General features: G+C 67.8%; 1 protein-coding gene across 8 annotated transcripts in view; it reads left to right on the top strand.

Annotated features, from left to right (window-relative positions):
- NFIC (nuclear factor I C) overlaps positions 1–25,561 on the top strand; it is a 42,807-nt gene that overhangs the window by 11,385 nt on the left and 5,861 nt on the right. For 2 of the 8 annotated variants that reach the window (XM_072029316.1, XM_072029314.1), the window contains exons 2-9: positions 8,538–9,069; positions 19,536–19,607; positions 19,961–20,035; positions 20,185–20,308; positions 20,545–20,669; positions 22,911–23,039; positions 23,133–23,317; positions 25,150–25,309. In XM_072029316.1, the coding sequence (XP_071885417.1) occupies positions 8,538–9,069; positions 19,536–19,607; positions 19,961–20,035; positions 20,185–20,308; positions 20,545–20,669; positions 22,911–23,039; positions 23,133–23,317; positions 25,150–25,309 (1,402 nt within the window). Of the gene's footprint in view, positions 1–7,822; positions 8,108–8,188; positions 8,465–8,537; positions 9,070–19,535; positions 19,608–19,960; positions 20,036–20,184; positions 20,309–20,544; positions 20,670–22,910; positions 23,040–23,132; positions 23,318–25,149; positions 25,310–25,561 lie in introns of those variants that run through there. The other 6 variants (XM_072029315.1, XM_072029313.1, XM_072029318.1 and 3 more) reach the window with 4 other exon arrangements.

The raw sequence follows: 25,561 nt of genomic DNA, 5'->3' as shown, positions 1-25,561 counted from the left end.
CAGGGAACTCGCCGGCGGCACCGCCGTGGCCTCGCCGTGTCCCGCTCGGGGTCGGTGCAGGGGCTAGGTGCTGCGGGAAGCCCAGCGCCAGCAGGGTGGGTGCGCTGCCTTCTTCCCCGGGGCTTCTGCACCACACGGCGGTGAGTGCCCAGCACGTGGGCGCACACGTGCGGCGGGGAGCGTGCAAGCTTGCACGCCTGCCTGTGCTGGGAACGGCTGTGCGACGACGTGCCCCCTCACCTTGGGGTTCCCAAAGCTCCCCCATGGGGTGGGCAAGGTGACACGTGGGGACGCCAGCCCGTGCCACCCCAGTCCCAAGGTGCTCGGAGGCACCGCGCTGGCAGCGCTGCGCCCTGCGGACACCCGACATGCCCCGCGCCGCGGGACCCGGCCCACGTGGGGTTTCCGTCCGTTCCCCTTGGGCACTGGACCTGGTGGCGGGGACCTTGGCTCCCGAAGTGCCCGGCCCCGCTCGGGGACCTTGGACTCCTGCGAGCGATGGCTCCCGGCGGCCTTGCTGGGCTCGGGGCCAGGCTGGGCAGGTGGCCCAGGGCCGGTGGCTCGTGGGCTCCACGTCACGAGGCCGGCTGGCACTGCCGGCTCGGCGGTGTGGCAGTGTCACTTAGTGGTGACAGCGGTGTCCCGGGAGGCAAGGACCCGTCGGTGCCAGGGATGTGCCTGGCTGTGCTTGCCGTGCTGAGCTGACCACGCTCGGGCCACGCCGTCCCTTCGGGGATCCTCTCAGGGTCCGTGGGAGCGCCGTGCCCCCCCCTCGGTGCCTCAGTTTCCCCACCTCCACAGGCAGCGTCTGCCTTGCGAGGCAAACCCTTGTGCCCCAAACACCGTGGCAGCCCTGTCCCCAGGCTGCTGGCCAGCGTCCCCAGCCCGCGGGATGACACGCAGGAGCTGAAGCTGAGCACGGCCAGATGGGACGCAGGCGATGGGGGGGGCACGGGGGGGCCGTGAACTCTTCACCGCGGCCAAATCCTCCTGCGAGGTCGCCGGCTGCGCCGCGAAAGGCCGGGGTTATTTTTAAACAGTGACTTGCTGCCAGCCCACGGGGCTGGATTTGCAGGGGGTGGGACAACACAATGCCACCATCCCAGCCATGGGCACCCTGGGGGGGGGACACAGTGCTGGGCTGGGTCGGTTGTAGCCGGGGGGGCAGTTTTGGGGTGCCGTGCGCCTGTCTGTGCAGCTTCTGCGCTCCCGTTGCGTGGGTTGTGCTGCCCAGTTCAGGGCTCCCAGACCCTCTGGTGACCCCCCCAGCACTGCAGGCACCCCCCAGGTGGGAGTTGCCTCCCCCAAACCCCCTTTGCACCCCCCCACCTTTAATGGTGCCGGAGGGCAGAGGAATTAATCCCCCTCGGAAAGGCCAGGACGGAGCAAGCAGGGCTAAAAATACGTCAGGAGGGAAATAAAACCTCCTGCGTCAGGGGCTAAAGCCGGGCTCAGAGCCCTGGGCTCGACCTGTGCTGCCTGGGGGGGGGCACAGGGGATGCTGGGGGGGCTGGCACGGCTCCCTCACCCCAACACGTGTTCTCCTGCACCACGCTGCCAGCCCCGGGGCCTCTCCTCTGCCTCAGTTTCCCTCTGCGCAGGCGGCGGTGCCAGCTCGGGCTGCGAGCTGCCACCATCCTGGTGACACATCCCAGGTGCCACCGGGGGAATTGGGGTGGAGGGGGGGCTCCAGCGCTGTCCCGGCTGACGCAGGGCCGGGCGGAGGAGCTGGCAGGGCCGGGGCTTGCTGGCAACCTTTTTTTTTTCCAGTTCCATAAAACATTTCCCTTCCTCGCAGCCCCAGGGGGGGTCGGCCGGGAAGCCACGTGGCTCCAGCACTGCTGGCTGCGGGGCACCTCTTGGGGCTGGGGGACATCTTCTTGGCCCTTTCCCCCTACCCAGTGCTGCTTCCCAGGCCCCTGCGGGCACCGTGCCTCAGTTTCCCCGTTCCCATCCTTGGGGGCAGGCTGGGTCGCCCCGGGGAGGCGGCTGAGCCGTCGGCTCCTGCACCCCGAGGGGAACGGGGGCACCTGGGGAAACGGCGGCGTGGGGCGAGCTGAGCACGTCGGCACGTCCGCAGGGAGGCAGCGAGCGGCCTCGGGTGCCCCCCCACCGCATTCGCCTCCCCAGCTCCCTCCTGGCTCCGTCCCCGGGGCACCCTTGCCCCATCCCTGCACCCTGCACCCTGCTCTTCCCCGCTGGGGGAGGACTGAGCGAGGCTGGGGTGGTGCCGGCGGCGAGGGCGCACGCGGGGAGACCGGAGGCAGGGTGGGGCTGGGGGCGCACGCTGCACCCAGGGGTGCCCCTCACCCCCAGGATGCAGGGCTGATGGGGAGGGAGCTCAAAACCCCCCCCAGCCCCTCCGTCCTGGGGAGACCCCCCCCAAAGCCGCAGCCCACCTGGGCCTCCCTCGGCTTCCCCGCGGTGCTGCCTCCCCGGGGAGGGCTGCGCAAGCTGGCGCCGGCCCAGGCAGCGCTGGCACCTGAGCCCCGGGCTGCAAAGAGAGCTGCTTTTCTTCCTGCTGTTTTCCAAAGCAACTGGCAAGTTCGCTGCCTGCCGCGGCCTCCCGTGACCCGGGGAAGCCGCCTCGGCGAGCTCCCGGCTGCCGCTCGCAGCCCCGCGCCACCTGCGCCGGCATCGCCTCCCGCCCCGGCACGTAGGCGCGGGCGGGCACCGGCACCGCTCGGGGGCTGCCGCAGCCTGGGGGGGCCGGGAGGGGGGTGGCAGGGCTGGGGTGTGCAGGGTTCAAAGGAGGTGGCGGGGTGTTTTGGGGTGGTGGCGGGGTGTTTTGGGGTGGTGGCGGGGTGTTTTGGGGCGCTGGCGGTGGCGCGCACAGGGCTGGGGCGCGCGCTGGGTGCGGTGGTTATCCAGGCTGCAGCATCCCGGGCTGATCCTGCCCGGCGCTGAGCACCGAGGCGGTTACTGAAGGGGCAGAGCCTCTCTCTGCCCATGTACCCATTGTGGCTGAGCCCCTTTCTGCATCCATCCCACCCTGTGAATGGGGTGGCCATGTCCAGACCCCGCTTTGGGTACGGTCCAGCCCTTGAGCCGCGACGTTTTCAGCTGCGGGGAGAAAGGCAGCGGGGCTCTGTGATGGGGAGCTGTTGGGAGGTGGCACCGTGCCCTGCCCGGGGCCCTGGCGTGGGCTGCGAGGGGTTTTGCAAGCATGGGGCTGGGTCGTCCCCACCCCGACTAAGGGGGAGCCGGGGACAGCGGGGCCGTCACAGCCTGTTCCGCCCCACGGCACCTCCACGGACGGAGCGTGCGGGGGCGGCGGCACGGCTCGTACCAGCCCTGGGAGCGTTGGCTGCCACCGTGCGCCCGTCCCCCACCTGGGGTGGCACCAAGGGGCTTGGAGGGGCACCCTGGGATCACACATGGAGGAGCTGGAGGGGGCTCAGACCATGTGTAGGATCTCCTGTGCACCCACTCGTGTCCCCTGCTGTCCTTTGTGGGGTCCCTGTGGGGTGCAGCAGTGCAAGGAGCCCTCCTCCATCCCGGCTTGGTCTGTGCTCCCCAGGAGGGTGTCCATCCCCACAGCCCCCGCGGGTGAGACAGGGCTGATTTCGGGGTGCACCCCAAGGTACCACGGTGTGGACCCCCAATCTGGGCCATTTCAGGGTCCACACCACAGGGACAGGGATGGCCAAAGGGTGGGGACAACGCGTCCAATCCCTCCTCTCCCACTGGCCCCGCTCGGTGAATGCTTCCAGCCTTTGTTCCTTTCCCCCTGTTTGTTTTTTATGGCATTTTTGGGTGGCGTTCCTTCATGTGGCAGCGGGGCCGCACACTCAGAGCTGTGTTGCCTGGCGTGCCTCAGTTTCCCTCCCGGCCACGCACCTGCGCCGGCAGCGCCGCGAGGCCTCGCCAGGACGTGCAGAGCCGGCCGGGAAGCTCGGCCACACCGTGCCGGAGAGCAGCAAAAATTATGAATAAGCTCTTGTTAATAAATACTTTATGATGAATCCAAATAGATTTCCTCCTCTGGAGCAATTATTGTAAAATGGGCTCTAATATGTTGCAGGGACGGCCCTGAGAAAGGTTGGGTGCATTTCAGGGACTAAGTGCCTTCCTTCAATACCCTCTAATGAGCACTTTGAAATCATTTGCATCTGTCTCGGCAACAGGTCTCATTACCAGGTTAACTTATTACCGAGAGCCGTTTCTGCGAACAGTTAATAAGCGGCTACCGGAGGCTCTGCGCGTACGAGCGGGGGCTGCGGGAGCGCACACCGCCCGCGCCCACGGCGTCCGCGTGCCGGGGAGCGGGGAAACCGAGCCCGACAGCGGGGAGCATCTCCTGGTGTGCGCCGGGGATTTGCATAGAAGTCAGGCTCAGGATTTTCGGGGCGAGGGGAGAGCGTGGTGCATCCCCCCGGCTCGTCCCGAGCGCGGCGGGTCCCCGCGGGGCAGGCGGGCACGGCGCGGAGCACCCAGCGTGCCAGCCCCTGCCCGGGCTCGTCCGGCCCCGGGGATCGGGAGCTGGCAGGAGCGGAGACCGTCGGAGCCGGCAGCATTTTTGAGGTGTGTGGTTGGCTGGCGGAGAGGCTGAGCATCCTTTAATAAAATAAACGCTGTGTGGTCTCCGCAGGGCCGAGATGCCGCGAGGGCGCCCCGCACCTCTCCGCACCCACGGCGCGATCGGCTTCCCGCTGCCCCCAGGGCTGGGGGTCACACCGGTGGGGAGCAAAACCCACAGCCGAGGTGACCGTCCCGTCCCGTCCCGTCCGTCCCGTCCCATCCCATCCCGTTCCCCTCCTCCTCCCCCATGAAAACTGCTCGGGAATTTCCTGAGGAAACGTTTTTTCATTGGAAAATTCAGGCTGCCTCGCAGAGCCCGACCTGTTTGGACAAGGCGCTCATGCAAAGGAGCCTTGGAGGCTCGGCCAGCCCGTGCCACGGAGCCCGATGCCGCGGTGCCCGGTGCCGCAGTGCCCCGTGCCAGGGTGCCCGATGCCACGGTGCCCGTGCCGCGATGCTTGGCGTGCAGCGGAGGAATTGCCCACCCTGGCTGTGTGCAGGAGGGGCTGCTCACCCCTGTGCCATCCCCGGCATGTCCCCTTCTGTCCCCAGGTGGAAGGCACCCACCGCGGCCACGCAGCCGGGGTGCAGAGCCACGAGGACGGGCAGGAGCACGGGGAGAGGCAGCGCCCCGGCTGTGCCCCCCCAGGCTGCGGGAGCTGATCCCAGCACAGCGTGCCCAGCGCCTCGCAGAGCATCCGTTTGTCCTTCCCCTCCCTGCCCCACGGCAGGACGGACACTGGGACGGAGATGGGGTTACCCCGTGCCTCAGTTTCCCCTCCCGGCCCGACCTCCCCCAGCCCAGAAGGGCAGCACGGAGGGGGCCGGGTGCCAGCAGCACCCCGACATGGGCGGCTCCACCCCGGGTCGCGGGGCTTTACAAGCCCGGGCTGGAAGGGGCCCAAGAACAGGCTCTGCTGCCAGATTCCCGGCCGGAAATGCCCCGAGAACAGCCTTGTCTGTGGTATTGCAGCATGTCTCTGCTTCCCAGCCCAGCAAATGAAAAACAACAGCAGGAAAAGTTAACCAGCCCTTTGCCGGCGCTGCGCCGCGCTGCGGGTGCCGGGGATGGGTGGGTTCGGGGAGGGGGGCACGGGTGCTTTTTTCAGGGGGTGCAGCACCGTGATGGAGAGCGTTATGGGGCTGGCAGCGCTGGGGACAAGCAGGCAGAAAGCGCTTCCCTGCCACCGCGTCCCATGGCAGAGCTTGGGGTGGACCCGACCGGCATCACCTGGGGTGGGGGACACCCGTGCGCAGTGCCTGTGGGCACGGGGACAGTCCCCAGCCCTGCTGGCCTGTCCCCTGGGCTGGGGGACGAGCAGGAGACCACGGCTGCAACTGTGGTGTCCCCAAGCCGTCCCCTGCCACCTCCATGCCTGGTTTTGGGGATGCGGCTCCCTGCTGGGCAGGCAGCGAGCCCCCTCCGGCTGTCCCCGTGCCCCCGGCTGGCCTCGCCTGGCCCCGCTAAAGCGGCTTAGCGCGGGGCCGCATCTCCGCGCGGGATAAGCCGGGCGGGAGGGAAAGTTGGCGAAGGGCTGATCGGCTTTGGGTTCGGCTCCTGGCTCGCCGTAATCCTGCTGCGGTGCCCGCGGGGGCGAGGGGGGGGCCCCACCGCAGCTCCGGGGGCCCCAAGGGCGGTGGGGTGGCCGCTCGTCCCGTGGCCTCGTGGCAAGGGCGAGCAGCACCCAAGGCGCTGCCTGCACGGTCCCTGCGTGGTGTCCCCGGGGTGTCACTGCCCACCGCGAGGGGACAGCGGCGCGGTGCCCTCCGGCCGGCCCTGCCACCGGCTGCCCGGGGAGGGTGGTGGGGCCGGGGTCTGGCAGCAATTTGTAGGGCTCGCCCGAATAACCGGCCACCAAGGAAGATCAGCCGCCCACCGCCCCGGCCAAGTATTGTTTTTGGAACTCGCTGCTTCTTTTTTCGGCTCCTGTCTTACTTTTCTTTGACCTTCTTCCCTGATTTAAGACACATGCCCAGCCCTTGCCCAGCTGCACTGAATTAGCGGCTGCTGCTGGGGAGGGAACCAGACCCTGCGGCCGTGTGGGGCTGTGGACGCCCCGGGAGCAGCCGGCAGGGACGGCTCCGTGGGCAGGGATGGATCCCATGGGCAGGACGGATCCCCGGGGTTGGGGTGGGTCCCTGCAGGCAGGGTGGGTCCACGTGGCAGAGCTATCCCCCCACAAGGACGTGTCCCCATGGTCAGGATGTGTCCCCCAGCAAGGATGGGTCCTTCTGGGCTGTGAGGGGACACCCGCCAGGGTCACAGCTCTGGTGATGCTGCTGGGGTCGGTGGGGGATAAAACGGGTCTGGAGTGGGGGCCTTCAGCTTCCAGGGGGTGCTGTGCTGGGAAATTTTGGGGTCTGTGCTTGAGGGAACTTCTGGGGATTGGTGGAGCTGTGCTGGTCGTTACTGGGATCTGTGCAAGGGGACCAGAAGGGTCTGGGATCCAGGGGGGGACATCAGGGGCTGCGCTGGGGGCTGTGAGCGGGGTCTGTGCGGGGCTGCTCTGGGGCTGTGCTGGGGCTGGGGCTGGGTGGGAGCCCCAGCAGGGATGGTTGGTGCCGGGAGGGGACATCGGGGTCGCCTGGGGACAGGGCTGCTTTGGCACGGCACCGCTGTCCGCAGCCTGCAGCGGGGGCTCCATCCTTGCACCGATCCTGCCCAGGCGTGGGTCCCTCTCCCTGCAGCCCCCCTGGCCGTGGTTTTCCCCCCCCCAGTCCAGGCGTGGGGCTGTGGCGTGGTGCTGGGCTCCGTCCCGCAGTGAGGGGCCCCGTGGGCCAAACCCTGCCCTCGGGGCCGCGCGGTGCTTCCGTCCCGGCTGCGCACCACGGGGCTGCTTCGCCCTCGCCCTGCCCTCAGCTGTGCCGCCACGATCCGGCTGGGGGAGGGAGTGAGAAAACGAGGGGAAAAAAAAGGCTTTTGGAAGGCTTGGAGCTATGGTGGTGGGCAGGCGGAGGTCGGTTTGCACCCTCCCTAAAGCCAACCCCACTTCTCGCAGCCCTCTCCGCGCCCGCTTGCTCCGTGCCAGGTCCCCCAACGGCACCCCCAGGGCCGGATCCTGCCCGGGGCTGCTCTTTGGGGCACGGGGCCGTGTTCCCAACGCAACCCCTCCTCAACCCAACCACCCCGAGGCACCGGGGAGCCCGGCCGCGTTGATTTTCCAGCGCCGAGCCCCGCCGGGAGGGCTCCCGACACCTCGCTGTGCCCCGTGCGTGTGTCCCCCCCGTCCCCCCCCTTCCCCAGCCCCAGCCAGGAAGCACGGATTTTTTCCGAACTGGGAAAATCGGATGCGGGAAGGAGGGGCCGGGGAGATGGATGCACTTTCCTTGTTTTCTTTCGGGGACGGCCTCATCCAGCAGCCAAGTGGAAAAAGACAGTCAGAGCACGCATTGCTCACTGGGCCGCCCGCCAGCAGCCGGGCTGGCCAGAACTGGGGCAAACTGGGGGGAGTTTCCTCGGGCCGGAGGGAGCGGGGAGCACCGTGGCACCCGCGGCCCGTGTGGCGCCCGCCTCGGGTGCCACCCCGGGGTGCTGGGGACCCGACCCGGGTGGCTCGGGTGGCTGCTGGGCACCCGGTGCCGCTGGGTGCGATGTCAGGCGGGATTTCTGCGCCTGTCGGGAACGGATCCCGGTGTGCGTGGGTGGGAAGGGGAGAGGGCTCGGATCCTGCCGACACAGCACGCCTGACGTCAGCGCCTGCCCCTCCGCGGCCCCGGCGGCTCCGTCGCGCCCCGGCCGCGTTTGGTGGCCTGGCGAGATTTATGGGTGCTGCCAGGGGACGCGGGAGCGATGTCCCGTGTCCCCCTCCGTGTCCCGGTTGCGAGGGGCTGGGGGGTCCCGGCCCCAGCGGGCGGGCACCGCTTCCCTGCCTCCTGGCCGCTGCTCCGACGGGGACGTGGCCCGGCGGGGATGTCCCCAGCGGGTCCCCGCGGGTGGCCAGGGGTGGGTTTGGGGACACGGGAGGGGGGGCCGCGGGCTGGGCCGGGGGTGACGGCCTGTCCCTGTGCTCCCGCAGGATGAGTTCCACCCCTTCATCGAGGCGCTGCTCCCCCACGTCCGGGCCTTCGCCTACACCTGGTTCAACCTGCAGGCCCGCAAGCGCAAGTACTTCAAGAAGCACGAGAAGAGGATGACGAAGGACGAGGAGAGGGCGGTGAAGGACGAGCTGCTGAGCGAGAAGCCCGAGGTCAAGCAGAAGTGGGCCTCGCGCCTCCTGGCCAAGCTGCGCAAGGACATCCGGCCCGAGTGCCGCGAGGACTTCGTGCTCTCCATCACGGGCAAGAAGCCCTCGTGCTGCGTCCTCTCCAACCCCGACCAGAAGGGCAAGATGCGCCGCATCGACTGCCTGCGGCAGGCGGACAAGGTGTGGCGGCTCGACCTCGTCATGGTCATCCTCTTCAAAGGGATCCCGCTGGAGAGCACGGACGGCGAGCGCCTGGTCAAGTCGGGCCAGTGCACCAACCCCATCCTCTGCGTCCAGCCCCACCACATCAGCGTCTCCGTCAAGGAGCTCGACCTCTACCTGGCCTACTTCGTCCGCGAGAGAGGTAGGCGCTGCCTGGGTGGCTCTCGGGGAGGGGATGGGGCTGGGATCCCTCCTGCTGCAGCCGTGCCCCCCCCCCGGGGGATTTGCTTCTCCTTCCCGCCTCGTGCCGCAGGTGGGGGAAGCCGCCCTGGGGACCGATGTCACCTCCCCAGCCCCATGGAGAGGAGCCCAGTGCTCGGCACAGCGCCGTGAATCCCGTCCCACGTGGGTGCCCCCCACGCTTGCCCTCTCCCCCCACCTGGCACCGATCCTGGTTCCCAGGGAGGGACGTTTTAGGGGGGGTGCGAGCGGTCCCCGAGGCTGCTGATGGTGCTGGGGACGCAGGGCAGCAGGCGGCTGATGTGTGCCAGGAGAGGACAGCCTGTCCCCAGCCTGTCCCCAGCCTGTTCCCAGCGTGTCCCCGGGGATGCTGGCAGCGGTCCAGCAGCCGTTCGCCACGGCCACATTCACAAACAGAATGGGGAAACTGAGGCACGGTGGGCGAGGCGGACGCAGCATGGCCACGAATAGGTCCCGAAGCCATCGTCCCCACGTGCCAGGAGGACGAAGCCTGGAGCTCGAGGCAGCTCCTGCTTTACCCGGGCAGCTTCGCTGGCTCCGGATGGTGCCGTGCTGGTGCGCGCAGCTCTGGGGTCCCACGAGGAAGGGACCTTTGTGGCTGTGTGCTCAGCTTGGGCTGAGAAAAGGTCTCATGGCTGGGTCTCCCCCTACCCCCCGATGTCCCCGCTGCTCCCCGATGTCCCCCTGCGCCCAACCACAGCCCATGCAGCGTGGGGAGCGCAGGGCGGCTGCTCCCCTCCCGGTGCTGGCGGCAGCCCAAGGACGGATCGTGGCACCGAGGGGGGCTCTCGGGGCTGTAATCCCAACAAAGGGGGTTTGAAAAAATCACATCAGGAGCCATAAATCACAGCGGTGCGGGTGGATGTGCTGGGTGTCAGCCAGGTCCCCCGGAAGCCACCGTGGTCTGCCAGGCTCCCCGTGCCCCCCCCCTGCACGCCCTCAGGGGGTGGGCCGGGTGCTGGAGGGATTCAGGATTTGGGGTCACAAAACCCTCGTGGCTTTGGGGACAGGCAGGTCGTGATGCCCGGCGGGATTGCTCTGGGATTGCTCACCAGAACCAGCACCCTGCGTTGTCCCGCGCCTCGGTGGCCTCTCCGGGGTGCCCCCCACCCATGGGACGTCGCCAAGCACCCGTGGGTGCCCGGTGGGTCGGGGAGAGCCGGGCACACCTTGCACTGTGCCCGCCGGGGCTGGATCCTGCCCCAGGGCTGCTGCGTGCACGTGTGTGCGTGCACGTGTGCTTGCACGTGTGAGTGCACGTGTGCGTGCACGTTGTGCCAGCGCCTCCCGCCCGCGCGCTCGAGGGCAGGATGGGACCCAGCAGGCGCGGCCGTTCCCCACTGGGTGCACTGGGGACAACGGGCGCTGTGCTGGGGGCGCGGGGCCGCGGGAGCTGCTGGGGGTGGGGGGCACAATGTGGCATCGGGTACCGGGCAGCGTAGGGGGGCGTTGGGTGCTTGGCCCTGCTGGGTTGAACTGGGACAGGGCACTGGGCTTAACTGGGGTGCTGCTTGCCATGCTGGGGGCACCCAGCACCCTGTACTGGGCTGAACTGGGAGCCTCCCCGGATGGACTGGGAGCCCTGCAGTGGCTGTGCTGCCGGCAGGGACGAGGACCCCGATGACGGCTGCGGTGCCAGCACCGGGGACCCCGCGGTGTGGGTGCCAGGGGGGTTCCCCAGTGGCCCCGCAGCCGCGGGTGTCCCCAGGGGAGGCGGCCGCCCCCCTGCCGCCCCCCCCCCCCGCCTGCGACCTTGACCCTGGTGTCTGGGTCCCCAGCAGCCGCAGTCACCTGATGTCTAATTGGGAACACAGCGGCTGTAAATACTCTCTGATAAGGCCTGGCAGCCGCTCACTTTCCCTGTTAAGGTCGCTCCGCGCCCCGGTTAAGGGGGACCAGGGGACAGCTGGCAGCGGGGGGGGGGAGGGAGGGACCCCAGGGTGCTGCTGGGTGCTGGGCGCTCAGCATCTCCCGGCCCCATTGCGCACAGACTGCTTTGTGCAAGGAGGGGTTAGCTGGACAGTGGGGAAACTGAGGCAGGGATGGATGTGGGGGGACCCCGTGCTGGGGAGACCCGCGCTGTCCTGGTGTGGGAGCAGTGGGGGGGTCCTGGGGGTCCTCGTGGCCTCGCACACTCGCTGGGTCCATCCTGCACCCAGCAGCACCCAGCAGCACCCATGTGCGCACTCCTGCATTTTCCCTGCTCACTGCCCCCTGCGCACACTTCGCCCCCGCTTTGCTCATCTCAGCACCCCCAGCCCCAAACCAGGCCGGAGGCCAGCAGGAGGAGGAGGTTTTGGGGGGGGCTGCCCCTCACCCCTGGGGGGCTCCAGCCCCCGGCTCCGGCCGCCTGCAGCCCCCCGGCATCGGCCGCAGCGCGTGGGCTCAGCCGCCCGCCCGCACCCGGCTCCTTTCGCTGCTGTCAGCAGAATTTCCCAGCCGCTGCTCTGGCAACGCGAGGGAGGGGGGGTGGCGGAGGAGGCCCCCCCCCCCCGGCCGGGCCTCCCTGCTAGGAGAGGCTGGGGAGGGTTGAGCTGCCCCCCCTGCAAGTGATGCTGAGGGCCGGGGCGTGCTGGGGACCCTGCTGTGGTTCCCCCCGTGTGCTCGGTGCAGGTGGGGAAACTGAGGCACGGGGTGAGGCTGGGGAGGGCAGGGTCTGTCCCCCACCCCTCACAGCCCCGCTGCAGCCCCACGGCTGCCTGCAGGGCTGGGTGCTGGGTGGGTGCTGGGGGGGTGCAGCGCTGCAGCCAGGGCTGGGAGCAATGTGGGTGCAGAGCTGGGTGCAGGCGGGGTGCAGGGTGTGTGCGGGGCATTTGTAGGGTGGGTGCAGGATGGGTGCAGGGTGGGTGCAGGATGGGTGCAGGGCCAGGAGCGGGGCTGGCTGCAGTGCAGGGTGCAGGATGGGTGCAGGATGGGTGTAGGCTGGGTGCAGGACTGGTTGCAGTGCAGGACGGGTGCAGGACGGGTGCAGGATGGTTACAGGATGGGTGCAGGAGGGGTGCAGGATGGGTGCAGGATGGTTGCAGGATGGGTGCAGGCTGTTCCAGGCTGGCTGCAGGCTGGGTGCAGGCTGGGTGCAGGGCTGGGCTCTGCACACCGCAGTGGGGGAGGGGTTGGCGCTGCAGCCCAGAGCTGGGTGTGCAACCGGGGGGGGGGGGAGAGAACGGGGAAGGGGGGGGGGGGGGGAAGCTCGGAGGTCGCTGGTGAAAGTCAAAAGCATTGCAGTAAAATGGTAATCAATCTCCCCAGTCGATTGTGCCAGGACCTTCGAAGCATTACGGAGAGATTCCTCCCAACTGCTCCCTACGGCAGCAGTGTGCGGGGGGGGGGCCGTGCTGCAGCCCTGCAGCCCCAGCTCCGTGGCCCCCACCCCTGCGCCCCCCCACCCCTGCGCCCCCAGGCACTGGGAGCACGGGGAGCCAGGAGGACGGGGCCCCCTGCACCCTTTTGGGGTGCTCCGGGATGGGGGGGACCTCGCAGCGATGGCCCCAGCAGGCTGGGGGGGTGCAGGGGGGGGCCTGGGCTCTGCCCTGCCGCGAGCTTCCCCCAGCAGTGCCCTTTGGCTGAGCCCAGCGGGGCGAGCAGATGGGCGCCGGGGTGCGGGAGGGGGGGGGTCAGGCAGCGAGCCCTGGAGGGGGGGCACCGCGCTCCCCCTGGCACGCCGCAGCAGCCCCCCCAGGCCTGGCAGCCGCTTATCTCCCCTCCCCAGCCCGGCGAGAGGCAGATGGCACCAATCTGCCGGGGGAACCCGTGCCAGGGCGCCCGGCCCGAGCGCGCCCGCTGCCCGCTGCCCGTGCCAGGCCGGCGGTGCCAAGCGGCCGTGCAGCTCCCCCCCGGTTGGAGGAGCAGGCATTACCCCCCCCCCCGAGCAAAAATATCCATGGGGAGGCTGTCGGGGTGCGCAATATTTGGGGTCTGCCCTTCGCAGACACACATGGGGCGCTGGCGGGCAGGTGGGCCCTGATAACCCCCCCCAGCAGCCAGATAAACACACGCTCCCCCCCCTTAGCACCCCCCCACACACACCAGGTATCGCTCCCCTCGCAGCCAAACCGCCGGGGGAGCCGGGGCTGAGGTCCTGGAGATAGGCAGAGCCCCGAGGCTGGGAGGGGAGACGCCCCCCCACCCCCAAACACAACGCGCACAATGTTAGTAGCCAGCAGAGAATCTCCAGGCTGCGGGAGCTGCGTGTTGGAAAGGGGACGGCAGCGGTGCGAGGGGCACACGGGGGGGGTGCTGGTCCCAGGGTTCCTGTCCCCTGCACCGTCACCCCCCCGGGGGTGTCCCCATGGCAAGGGCCACGCTCCCGTCCCCTCTCCGTGCCGGTGCCCGCGGTGGTTTCGGCACGCGGAGCTCCCAGCTCGACGCGCCCTTGGGAGGTCAGGGTGTCCCCGGCACCCCACGGTGCCCAGCCCCGTGTCCCCATGTCCCCAGGGGCAGGGGGCTCTGCCACCACCCCCCTGGGCCAGAACAAGCTGCGGGCACAGCGTCCCCAGTGCCCCGAGCGGCCCCGTGCTCAGCGAGCGGAGCCCTCGGGACCTGGCACCGGGTGCGAGGGGAACGTCCCCATCCTCGGGCACGGCGAGGGGACCGGGCTGCCAGCCGTGCCGCTGGCCCCCCGATGAATAAAAGATGAACGCCGTGCGTCTTGCCAGCACCTGCCATCCCCCGCCTTCGCCACCCGCCGTCCCCCCCACGCTGGCAAGCTCCATGCCCTCCCCGGGGCCGCAGTTGCCATCCTGGCCGGGCGCCCGGCTCCGTGCCGCGCTGGCGAGGGACAGCTGGGGTGGCAGATGCCAGCGGCTCTCCTGCCCCCGCCGGCGGCCGTGGGCACGGGGAAAGGGGGGGGACAGACGCCGCCGAGCCCCCGTGCCCGGCTGGCACCGGCAGCTGGGGCTGGGGTCCCTGCCAGCCGCGGGAGGGATGGTGCCACAATGCCCGGGGGGTGCATGGGGGGTGTCACAGGGAGGTTGGGGGCACAGGGGTGTTGGGGGGCTGTGCTGGGGGGGCTGTGCTGGGGGGGCTGTGCCGTGCCCCGGAGCAGGGGCTCGGGGCGCAGTGAGGCCCAGGACAGGTGAGGGTGCAGCGGGTCTGGCTGGGGGGGGACAGCAGGCGCAGTGCTGGGGGCCAGGCCAGGAACCCTCCGGTCCTCCCCGGTCATCGCCCTTCTCCTCCCTCCCTTGTTACCCTCTGTCCTGCCCTCTGCTCATTTCGCTTTTCTCTCCTTCCATATTTTATTCAATTTACTTTCCCTTTCTTCTCGTTCCTTCTTTTTCTTTTTCTCTTTTTTCTTTTTCTTTTTCTTTTTCTTTTTCTTTTTCTTTTTCTTTTTCTTTTTCTTTTTCTTTTTCTTTTTCTTTTTCTTTTTTTTCTTTTTCTTTTTCTTTTTCTTTTTCTTTTTCTTTTTTTCTTTCTTTTTCTTTTTATTTTTCTTCTTCTTATTATTATTATTCTTTTTTTCCTTTTCTTTTTCTTTCTTTTTATTTTTATTTTCCTTTTCTTCTTCTTCTCCTTCTTCTTCTCCTCCTCCTCCTTCTTCTTCTTCTTTTTTCTTTTTCTTTTTCTTTCTTTTTATTTTCCTTTTCTTCTTCTTCTTCTTCTTCTTCTTCTTCTTCTTCTTCTTCTTCTTCTTCTTCTTCTTCTTCTTCTTCTTCTTCTTCATCTTTTTTCTTCTTCTTTCCCTTTCCCTTTCCCTTTCCCTTTCCCTTCCGCTTCCCCTTTCCCTTCCCCTTCCCCTTCCCCTTCCCCTTCCCCTTTCCCTTTCCCTTTCCCTTTCCCTTTCCCTTTCCCTTTCCCTTTCCCTTTCCCTTTCCCTTTCCCTTTCCCTTTCCCTTTCCTTTTCCCTTTCCCTTTCCCTTTCCCTTTCCCTTTCCCTTTCCCTTTCCCTTTCCCTTTCCCTTTCCCTTTCCCTTTCCCTTTCCCTTTCCCTTTCCCTTTCCCTTTCCCTTCCCCTTCCCCTTCCCCTTCCCCTTCCCCTTCCCCTTCCCCTTCCCCTTCCCCTTCCCCCTCTCCACCCCCACCCCCCTCCACCCCCCCACGCCTCTGAGTCCAGCCGCCAGCCCCTCACCAGCTGACAGAGGGTGCACCCTAACCCCCCCCCCCCAGTCTCGGGGGACCCCCCCACCCCACCCCACGTTGTTGCGGGGCAGGGGGACAGACAACGGTGCCGAGCCCCCCTCCCCTCACTCCCCCAACCCCGTCCCTTTGTCCGCTGCCATCTGTCCCCGCTCTCGCTGGCTGCGGCCCAGCCACGTCCCGGCTGCCCTCGGTGGGGGCCTGGTCCCCCCCGCACCCCCCCTGCGCCGCCGCCGCCGTCTCCCCGCTCCCGCAGGGGTCGGCCGAGGACAGGAGCTCGCTCCCAGCGCGCTGGAGCTCGCAGGCGCCGGCCGCTTGCCCGGGCCAGCTGGCTGCAGCCGGCGAACGTGGCAGCGGGACGCGGCCCCGCCACCCCCAGCCCTTGGGGGGGGGGGGACAACTCCACTCGCTCCCCCCACAGCACGAGAAAATTGGGGCCCCGCACCCCTCTGCGAGGGGCTGGTGGTGGTGGGGAGCTCCCAGCCCGATGCTCAGGCTGAGACCCGGCAAACTCATCGCACCCCGGGGGCTGCGGGTGCTGGGGAGGCACGGGGGGGTGCTGGGGGGGGCTCTGGTGCCCCCAGCCCGTGGGGCTGAGCCAGGATTTAGTGCAGCACGTCGGGGGGGGCGTTGTGCAAAGGAGGTTACACAAGCGGGGCTGTGCTGGGGTTTATGTAAGGGGGGGCAGGATGGGGAAAAATGCTCAGAGCAGCACAAACAGGGGGGTCGCTAGGATGGGGGGGGGGGGTCCAAATCAGCTCCCCACAGCCCCATGGGGCTCAGGTTCCCGCAGGCGGCCCAGCTGGGCCGTTCACTCTGGGCCCTACTGATGGCGGCTGCGGTGGGTTCGGCCAGGCCCGCCTTGGAGATGCCGGGGCCGCTCTGACACGGAGGGAGAGAGGGGGACGGGGATTAGCCCCCCCAAGGGGAAACTGAGGCACGGAGTAGGAGCCTGCAGCACGGCTGCCCATCACCCAGCGGTCCCAAAGCCCCCCCCTCAGCCCTGAGCATCCCCCAGCCTCCGCGCCTGCGCCCCGCGCCGCTGCCGGTAACACCGTGCCCTGTTACCGTAAGCGCTCGGGCACGGAGCCAGGGCTCTCCCGCAGCCTGCGCCAGGGCCTCAGCCCCCAGGGGGGAGCCCGGCCGGCGGGGACCCCCCCCCCCGGGGACAGCCCCGCTTGGGGCCGCCAAGCCCGGGGGCTGCCGGGGGCGGGGGGGGACCCGTTCCCAAGCGGCGGGGCCGTGGGCAGGGAGCCGCTGTGGGGCCGGGGGCACCCTGCCAGCGCGCGGGGCCGGGGCGGCTGTAATTCAATGGGTGGCACGGGGCCAGGCTGCCAGCGCGCCTGGGCAGCCCTCGCTGCCCCCCCCCCCTTCGTTCCCCCCCCCTCACTGGGCACGCACTTTTCTATTTTTAAGAGGACGAGCTATCGACCTGTTTGGGCACCGAGATCTCGGCGCAGCGCGGCGGGGGGGGGACACGCTGGCACTTAACCCCTTCCCCATGGCTCCCCACCGGTGGGCAGGGGGTGCCCTGCGTGTCCCCGTCCCGTCCATGCTGCCCCCACGTCGGTGACCCCCCCCCACGCCCCGAGGTGGGGGTGCGGGGTGGGAAAACCCAGCCTGAAAAAAGGGGGTCCCAGCACCAACACCCAGGGGGGGTCACATAGTGGGGGGCACCTCCTTGGCGCAACCGAGCTCCGTGCAGGGTGCAGGCAGAGCAGCCCCAATGTTTGAGGACGGGGGACCCCTCCCAGCCCCCCAAAACCCCTTTGGGGGGGGCCGAGCGTGGCGGCGGCAGCTCCTTCGCCATTTTAGCGAGCGTTGGCCGGCGGCAGGCAGCCGTCACATGGCGGTGAGAGCAGAGCTTGGCCGGCCGCTGCGCAGCGAGGAGGCAGCCAGAAATTGCTGGCACACGCGCCCGGCCGCGCCGCCACGGCCCCCCCGGCAGCTTGGGGGGGCCCCGATCCCCAAAGTGGGGTGCGTTTGGGGGACCCGCACCCCCTCGTGGGGTAGCACCAGGGTGGTGGGCAGCGAGCGCGGGCACCCCGATGTGCTGACACTGGGTGATGCTGGGTGGTGCGGGGTGTGGGGGCAGCGGGGGGGTTTTGGGGAGGGGGGAGTCCTGGGGTACCCCCATGGGGACAAATAGGGCTGGGATGGGGCAGCTTGGGGTGGGCGAAGGGCTCCATGGGGCACCTTGGGGGTGTAAAGGGCCATGGGGGAGTTGGCATGGCCAAAGGGCCAAGGGGATGTCATGGGGGGAGCCATGGGGGCAGTTTGGGGGGGCCAAAGGGCTGTGGAAGGAGTTGGGGGGGAGCAGGGAGGATGGTGTGAACGTCTCTGAGGGAATCGAGGGGCATGGGGGGCACCTCGGGGTGGGGAAACTACAGCCACAAGGCCATGGCGGGCGTCTTGAGGGGGCTGTAAAGGCCCACGTGGGGCAAAGGGCCGGGGGACACAACCTGGGAGGGGACAAAGGGCCCACGAGGGGCATTTCGGGGGGAGCAGGGGCTGTGGGGGGGGCAGAACCCAGAAGGGGTGTCTTGGGGTGAACAGAGACCACTGTGGGGGTCCTGGGACACCCAAAGGGCCATGGAGGTCATCTTGGAGCAGGCCCAGGGCCCACGAGGGGCATTTCAGGGTGAGCCGAACACCATGTGGAGCCCCGGGGTGCAGGGCCTGGGCCGTGTGGGTGCCCTGGGATGGCCACGAGGCCGTGGGGGGTGTCTGGGGGGGGCACGGGGCCGTGGGGGGCATCTTGGGGTGACCGATAGGCCCCGGGAGGCACCGGGGGGCATCACATGGAGCAGCTCCAAGCGGGCCTCGTGCTTCGGGGGCACCTCTCGGTGACCAAAGGAGCTGTGTGTGATATCTTGGTACAAACCAGAGGCCATGGGAAGGGTCTCAGGGGTGGGGGGAGCCGCAGCGGGGCACCGGGAGGCTCCTCGGGGTGAGCCGGGGCAGCGGGGGGCACCTCAGGGGGCGCGGGGCCGCGGTGCTGGGGCTGTAACCGCCAGCCGCCGCCCCGTGCCTTGGCCGGGCTCCATCGCTAACCACTTCCAGAGCCGCTGCGAGATTTGTTGTTTTAAGAGGCGAGGAGGGGCCGTGTCCGGCCCGCGGGTGCCCACGGGCGCACAGGGGGGTCCCGGCTGCTGCCCCCCACCCCGGCTCGCACCCCTGTGCTTGGGGTGCCGGCTGCTGCCTGGGTGCACGACGGCTTTCCAAGCGGGAATATAAAGGGAAAAAGGAGGGAAAAAAAAAAAAAAAGAAAAAATAATAAAAATGGGGGGGAGCCAACCCCAAGCTTGGCGCTGGGGGAATTTCTGCTCCCTAAAATGGCTGCCTGGAGGAAGCCAAGCGCGGGCAAGCGCACGGGCACGGGGCGGGATGCGGCGTCGGGGCGGGATGCGGCGATGCCGCCGGCACAAAATGGCTGGCGGGCGGGCGCAGGGAAAAAAAAAAAAGAAAAGGGGGGTGGGAAGGCTGGAAATTGGGGAGGGGAGGGAGACAAAATGGCTGCGACCGGCATCGACGCCAAGTGGGGGTGTCGGGGCGGGGGGCGGCGCGGTCCCACCGCCCGCGTGGCTTCGCCGCGGCGGCCAAAAATAACCGAGCCAGGAGGCGCGCGCACGAGGGGCTGGGGGGGCGAGGGAGAAAAAAGGGGGAGAAAATAAAGGAAAGAATTAAATGAAAAAAAAAAAAAAAGAAAGAAAGAAACAAAACGCCGCGGCGGGCTGGCTGGCAGCGGCGGGCCGATGTGTTTTGACTGCGCTGTTTGGATTGTCTCAGCCTTTTCCCGGCATCAGCCAAAGCTGCGAGAGCGATGCCGAAGGCCAAGGGGTGGGAGGAGGAGGAGGAGGAAGGAAGGGGGAAACGGGGAAAAATTTGAAAAGAAAAACAACCAAAAAAAAATCTATCGCCAAGCGCTTGGAAGGGCTCCAAAGGCACCAGGGATGCGCTCGAAGCATGCCCCCGTGTGCCGGGGCGCAGCAGTGGGTTAAGGTGCAGGGATGCTCCCGAGGCTGCTGGCAGCGGGTCGGGGCTGCGGGGCTGCTGAGCTCAGCGTCTGCGCCGGTATTTTTAGCTAAGACGTGTGGGCACGCGGGGCAGGGATGTCACCGAGGATGGTGCCTGTCCCCCGGTCTCCGGTCACAGCCCTTCGCCGGTGCGGGTATGGCTGTGGCGGGGAGCATCTCAGTGGGGCCTGCAGGGAGGGAACGGGCTCCACCGGTGGCAGGTGACGTCCCAGCTTGGTCACGTCCCTCTTGGGGACAGGCAGCCTGCCCGTGCCTCAGTTTCCCCAGCGGCTCACGCTGATTTCCTCTCTTGCAGATTCCGAGCAGAGCAGCAGCCCCCGGACGGGCATCGGCTCGGACCAGGAGGACAGCAAGCCCATCACGCTGGGTAAGCGGGGACATGGCAGGGACGTGTGGGGTGCCTGCGGTGTCACCACCATGGGGTGCTCATGTCCTCTGTCATGTCCTGGGTGGCTTTGTGGCCAAAATGAGGATTTGGGAGCAGAGGAACCAGGGCTCAGCACCCCATAACCGTGGGTCTACCGGGGACACCAGAGCCTGTCCCCAGGCTGCTGCAGCATAGACGGCCCTGAGGATGCGGGTGGGAGGCACAAGGAGGGGGTGGGGGGGTCACAGCTCAGCCCCCTGGCTCCCATGGGTGCCCTAGGGAGATGTGGGGGGCACGGGGGGAAGCACTGGGCCCCCACCCCCTCTCAGCGCCCTCCCCTCTCTCCTGTGCAGACTCGACAGACTTCCAGGAAAGCTTCGTGACCTCGGGGGTGTTCAGCGTCACCGAGCTCATCCAGGTGTCCCGAAGTGAGTGCCCGTGGGCCCCCAGAAACAAAAAAAAAACCTTCTCCAGCACTGTGGTGGCACTGGGACGGGCTTTGGGGTGGGTTGGGGGGGACACCAGTGCCACTACGGGGTGATGCCGAGCCCTTGCTGACACCAACCTCTCCCCACAGCGCCGGTGGTGACGGGCACGGGGCCAAATTTCTCCTTGGGGGAGCTGCAGGGCCACCTGGCCTACGACCTGAACCCCTCCAGCACGGGCATGAGGAGGACGCTGCCCAGCACCTCCTCCAGCGGGTAGGTGCCGCGGGGCGATGCCGGGACCGGCCCGGGCACAGCCGCGCGCTGCCACGCCGCGTGGGACGGCGCGGGCAGGTCAGGTCCTGCCGCCTGCGCTGCGCCCCCACGGCAGCTGCCAGCACCCATGGGTGCCCATGGCACGGGCTGGGGGTGGGGGTGGGCGAAGGAAGGGGGCTTCAGGGGGGGACAGGGCGGAAGGGGACACGGCCAGCCTGACCCTTTGCTGTCCCCAGGAGCAAACGGCACAAGTCGGGCTCCATGGAGGACGACATCGACACGAGCCCCGGGGGCGAGTACTACACCTCCTCCAACTCGCCCACGAGTAGCAGCCGCAACTGGACAGAAGACATGGAAGGGGGTAGGTGCCGGGGGCTGCCTCGCTGTAGGGGCTGCTGTGGGGCCCCTGCGGGTGCCGTCGTGGTGCTATAGGGCGGGCACCCCTGCGGAAGCACAGGCGCGGTGCCTGTGCCCTGCTATAAGCCCCCCTGTTCAGGCACAATCACTCCAGAGGTGCTATAGGGTCACTATAGGGTCCCCCATTGAGGCACTGGCTCTCTGTAGGTGCCATAATGCTATTATGAGACACCCCCTCCCCATTTAGGCACAGCCTTTCTATAGGGCCAGCCCCACACTGGCCTCTCCCAGCCCCACGGCTGCCGCGCTCGCTGTGGACAGATTTCTTTCTTGCTTTGCTTTTTTTTTTTTTGCTTTTTTTTTTTTTCCCTTTCCTGTCTAGACAGCCCCAATTAGCTGTTCATTAAGAAAAAGGGGGGGCCGGGGCGGGCTGGGCTAATTAAAGCGATGCTGCGGGGCTGGCACGGCGGCTCCCACGCCCCAGGGCGCCTTCTCGGGGCTGCAGGCACAGAGCCCCCCACGCTTTTATCCCACCGTCCTGCACCCCCGGCAACGGGGCAGGATCCAGCCCGGCCTCCGCACCCCGCTGGACCCCATCCCGTGGCCGCAGGGGTGTTGAGGAGCAGGGCTGGGGGCATGGAGCCCATCAGAAGCATGCGGGATGCTGGCAGAAAGCAAATAAATGGGATTTTGGGGGGTGAGCTGAGCAAGGGAGTGTGCAACACAAGGAAAACTGTCCCTACATAGGGTTTTCATTCCAGGGAGGATTTTTCCTGTTGGTGATGTTTCTGGATATTTGGGGGCTCAGCCCTTGGGGTCAGCCCCCTAAGCCTGCTGTGGGTCACTGCACAGCCCTCCCTAGGAGCTGGGCTGTCCCAAAGATGGGGCCAGCCCCACAGCAGCCCCCAAGGCCCCATACATGCAGGGGCTGTGCCCTGTACACACCAGAGACTGTGCCCTATATGGTCTGGGGACCGTGCCCCGAATAGGCCAGGGTCTGTGCCCCATATGGGCTGAGGACTTTGCCCCATCCTGGTACGTATGGTCCGAGGCTGTGCCCCATATGGACAGGACTGTGCTGCATCCGTGCCCAGCACCGTGCCCCCCTCTGTGCCCCCAGGGCCGACCCCGTGCCCCACAGAGGCCAGAGGGAGGGCAGGAGGCTGCCGGGGCCATGCACACACGTGTGCACCGGCGTGCACGGGGTCTGCCACGGTGGCCTGATCCCGGCGGTGGCGGGGGGGGCGGCGGGACGTGCTCAGCCGTGGCCGAGGGTTTTACGGCAATCCCGTACTGGATGTTCCGGGAAATCCTCCTAAACGAGCGTCTCAGACGGGGCTAAACCCATTAACGGCGCCTGGGCCAAATGGCCAGAGCTAAAGCTGCGGGGGGATTAACCCGCCAGCCCCCGCGCCCGCCTGGCCCCGTGGGGACCTGGGGTGTCCTGCCCCCTGCGAGCACAGAGCCCCCCAGGCACTGGTGTGGGGTCCTGCCCCACGTCAGGGGGTGCGGGGGTGTCCCCAGGCCCACGGGCACCGTGGGGAGGGGGAGCCCAGCCCCCCCCACACACATGCATTGCTCTGTGCACACGGATGCACACTTGTACACACAATTGTGCACACGTGCACACTCACGAATGCACAGCATGGTGCTGATGCACACGCAGGCACATGCACACACGAGCTCATACACCTGCAGGTCGGTGTGCACATCTCTGCACACACCTGCACACAACTGCACAGCCGTGCACACAGATGCACGCACACTCATGCTGAAGCACATGCACGCACGCCTGCACACGTGGGCACACACACACACTCATGCACACGCATGTGGATCTGTGTGCACATGCATGCACACCCATGCACAGCTGTGCACGCAGCTGAAGCACGCAGACACACGCAGACACACACAGACACACACAGAACACACATGCATGCACATGTGTGCATACAGACACCCGAATGCACACTGCACACGGTTGCACACAGGTGCCTTGTGCATGTGCACAGCCCCCTGCACACGTGTGTGCACCTACATGCACACAGATCCCCGTGCATACCCAGTGATGCACACCCACGTGCCGGTGCACACCCACCCACACACCCCCAGGTGCTCTCAAACCTGTGCACCCCTCCTGCACCCGCACACCCTCCCCAGGGTGCCCCCCAAACGAGCCCAGCACCCCAAGGCAGGACACTTTGGGGGCGCGCGGACCATAACACCTCCCCCTGCCCCCCAACAGGCATCTCCCCCACCGTGAAGAAGACGGAGATGGACAAGTCGCCCTTCAACAGCCCGTCGCCCCAGGACTCCTCGCCCCGGCTGAGCAGCTTCACGCAGCACCACCGTCCCGTCATCGCGGTGCACAGCGGTGAGCGCGGGGACAGTGCAGGGCTGGAACAGGGCTCAGGGTCTGGGGGCTCCCGGTGACGCCACCCGTCCCCTCTCCCTCTCTGTCCTGCAGGTATCGCTCGCAGCCCGCACCCTTCGTCCACGCTGCATTTCCCCACCACCTCGATTCTCCCCCAGACGGCCTCCACCTACTTCCCCCACACGGCCATACGGTACCCGCCTCATCTCAACCCGCAGGACCCCCTGAAAGATCTCGTCTCGCTGGCCTGCGACCCGTCCAACCAGCAGCCCGGACCGGTAAGGGTCCCGCACCCCGTCGCCGTCACCATCCCCGCTGTCGGGGATACCCCTGAGGGGACGCGGTCCCCCCGAGCGTCGTCGCCCGGAGGCAGGGACGCGTGGTGTCGGGGGTCTCCGCCGCCGCTGCACGGGGGGTTTTGGGGGCTCTGGTGGCAGCCGGGTGCCGGCACGAGCTCCGGACGAGCATCGGTGTTGGTTCAGGAGTCAGCGCACCTCGTTTCTCTGGCGATGGGGCTGCGGTCCCCTGGGACCCGCGGGGCTGAGCCGTCACCTGGGGCTGGGGACAGGGGGGGACAGCGGGGTGTCTGGCTGTGGATGTGACCGTCTCCGGAGAGGCACCGTCTTGGAGCGCGCCCGGTGGAGCGCTGGGCCCACCGTGCCCCGTCCGCCTGCACAGAGGCTGGTGACCCGTCGGCCCGCTGCTGTACCGCGTCCTGCTGCGTCACCCCGGGGTGGCAGGGGCTCGCCGTGCTGCTCTGCGCCTTCCCTCACCCTGTGCTCCCTGCACCCTGTGATCCCAGCACCCCGCACACCCAGCACCCTGCACACCCAGCACCCTGCACACCCAGCACCCCGCACACCCAGCACCCTGTGCACCCAGCACCCCGTGCACCCAGCACCCTGCACACCCAGCACCCCATGCACCCAGTGCCCTGTGCACCCAGCATCCCGTGCATCCAGCACACCAGCACCCTGCATACCCAATGCCCTGCACACCCAGCACCCTGCACACCCAACACCCCGCACACCCAGCACCCTGTGCACCTAGCACCCCGTGCACCCAGCGCCCTGAATATCCAGCACCCTGCACACCAGCACCCTGCACACCCAGTGCCCCGTGCACCCAGCACCTCATGCACCTAGCACCCTGTGCGCAGAGCACCGCCTGCACCAAACACCCTGTGCAACCAGCACCGTAGGCACCCCACACCCCATGCACCCCATGCACCCAGCATGCCATGCACCCCACACCCCGTGTACCCAGCACCCCACGTACCCAGCACCCTCTGCACAAAGCACCCTGTGCACCCAACAACCTTCACAACCCCACACCCTGTACACCCAGCACACCAGGCAGCCCACACCCCGTGCTCCCAGCAGCTTCTGCACCCAGTACCAGTGCACCCAGTACCCTGTGCCTCTAGCACCCTGTGCACCCCACGGACCGCACACCCAGCACCCCACGCACCCCACACACCCCGTGCACCATGCACCCAGCACCCCGTGCACCCCGTGCACCCCGTGCACCCAGCACTGGGCTCCTTTTGTGCCAAGGCCAGGAGCAGAGGTGGCTTTGGTCCCTCCTGCACGCCGTGCCTCCATACCCCATGCCTCCATACCCTGTGCCTCCATACCCCGTGCCTCCGTACCCTGGCTCCGCCACCGGACGCAGAGGGTCTTGGGGACCCCCTGCCCAGCACCAGCAAGGCCTGATGCCAGGGCGAGGGGCACGACTGCCCTTCCCCATGCAGGGGCTCAGGATCGGGCTAGTTCAGGATGGATTCCAGGCCGGCAGGGGGGGAGCAGCCTCCACCAGGCTCCACCACGGGGAGGCTGCAGAGGAGCCTTCGGAGGCCGCCGCAGCGAGGTGCCCCCTCCCCGCTTCCAAGGGGTCCCGTGGCGTCGCCCCCACCCTGTCCCCTCTCGGTGGCTCTGCTCCCCCCCGTGCCGGGGCTCGCCGGCGCCATCCGCTCAGGGCTGCTCTGAGCCCCACCAAACTCGTGTCACCGAGGGACGCTCCGCGCCGCGCGGGGCCCGGCCTCGCCGCTGCCGCCTGTGCCTCCCTAATGGCTTTTGCTGTTTGTTTTTTGTCTGTGTTGTGTCCCCAGTTAAATGGAAGTGGTCAAGTGAAAGTGCCCAGCCACTACCTGCCCACGCAGATGCTGGCGCCGCCACCTCCCCCCGGCATGCCCCGGTTGGCCGTCTCTCCTGACACCAAATCCACCACGACAACTTCGGAGGGAGGGACGACCTCACCGACGTCACCCAGTAAGCACCCCCGCGGCGCCCACCCTCCCGCCGGCCCCCTCCTCTCGCCACCCCGGGGTGCTGCCGGAGGCGATGCACGCAACGAGTTTGCTGGGTCTCAGGCAGGGCGGCGCGGGCGCTTCGCCCGACGTCCCCCGGGCGGGCTCGGAGCTGGTCCCAAGGACCGGCACGAGCCCTGCGTCCCTCCCGGGCGGCCGGCGGAGCGGGAGGGGGCAGCAGAGCCGCAGCCCCCAGGGTGGGCGCAGGGGGGAG

The sequence above is a fragment of the Anas platyrhynchos genome, chromosome 29 (assembly GCF_047663525.1).
Source record: "Anas platyrhynchos isolate ZD024472 breed Pekin duck chromosome 29, IASCAAS_PekinDuck_T2T, whole genome shotgun sequence".
Taxonomy (NCBI): domain Eukaryota; kingdom Metazoa; phylum Chordata; class Aves; order Anseriformes; family Anatidae; genus Anas; species Anas platyrhynchos.
This window is presented reverse-complemented; position numbering and strand designations above follow the sequence as displayed.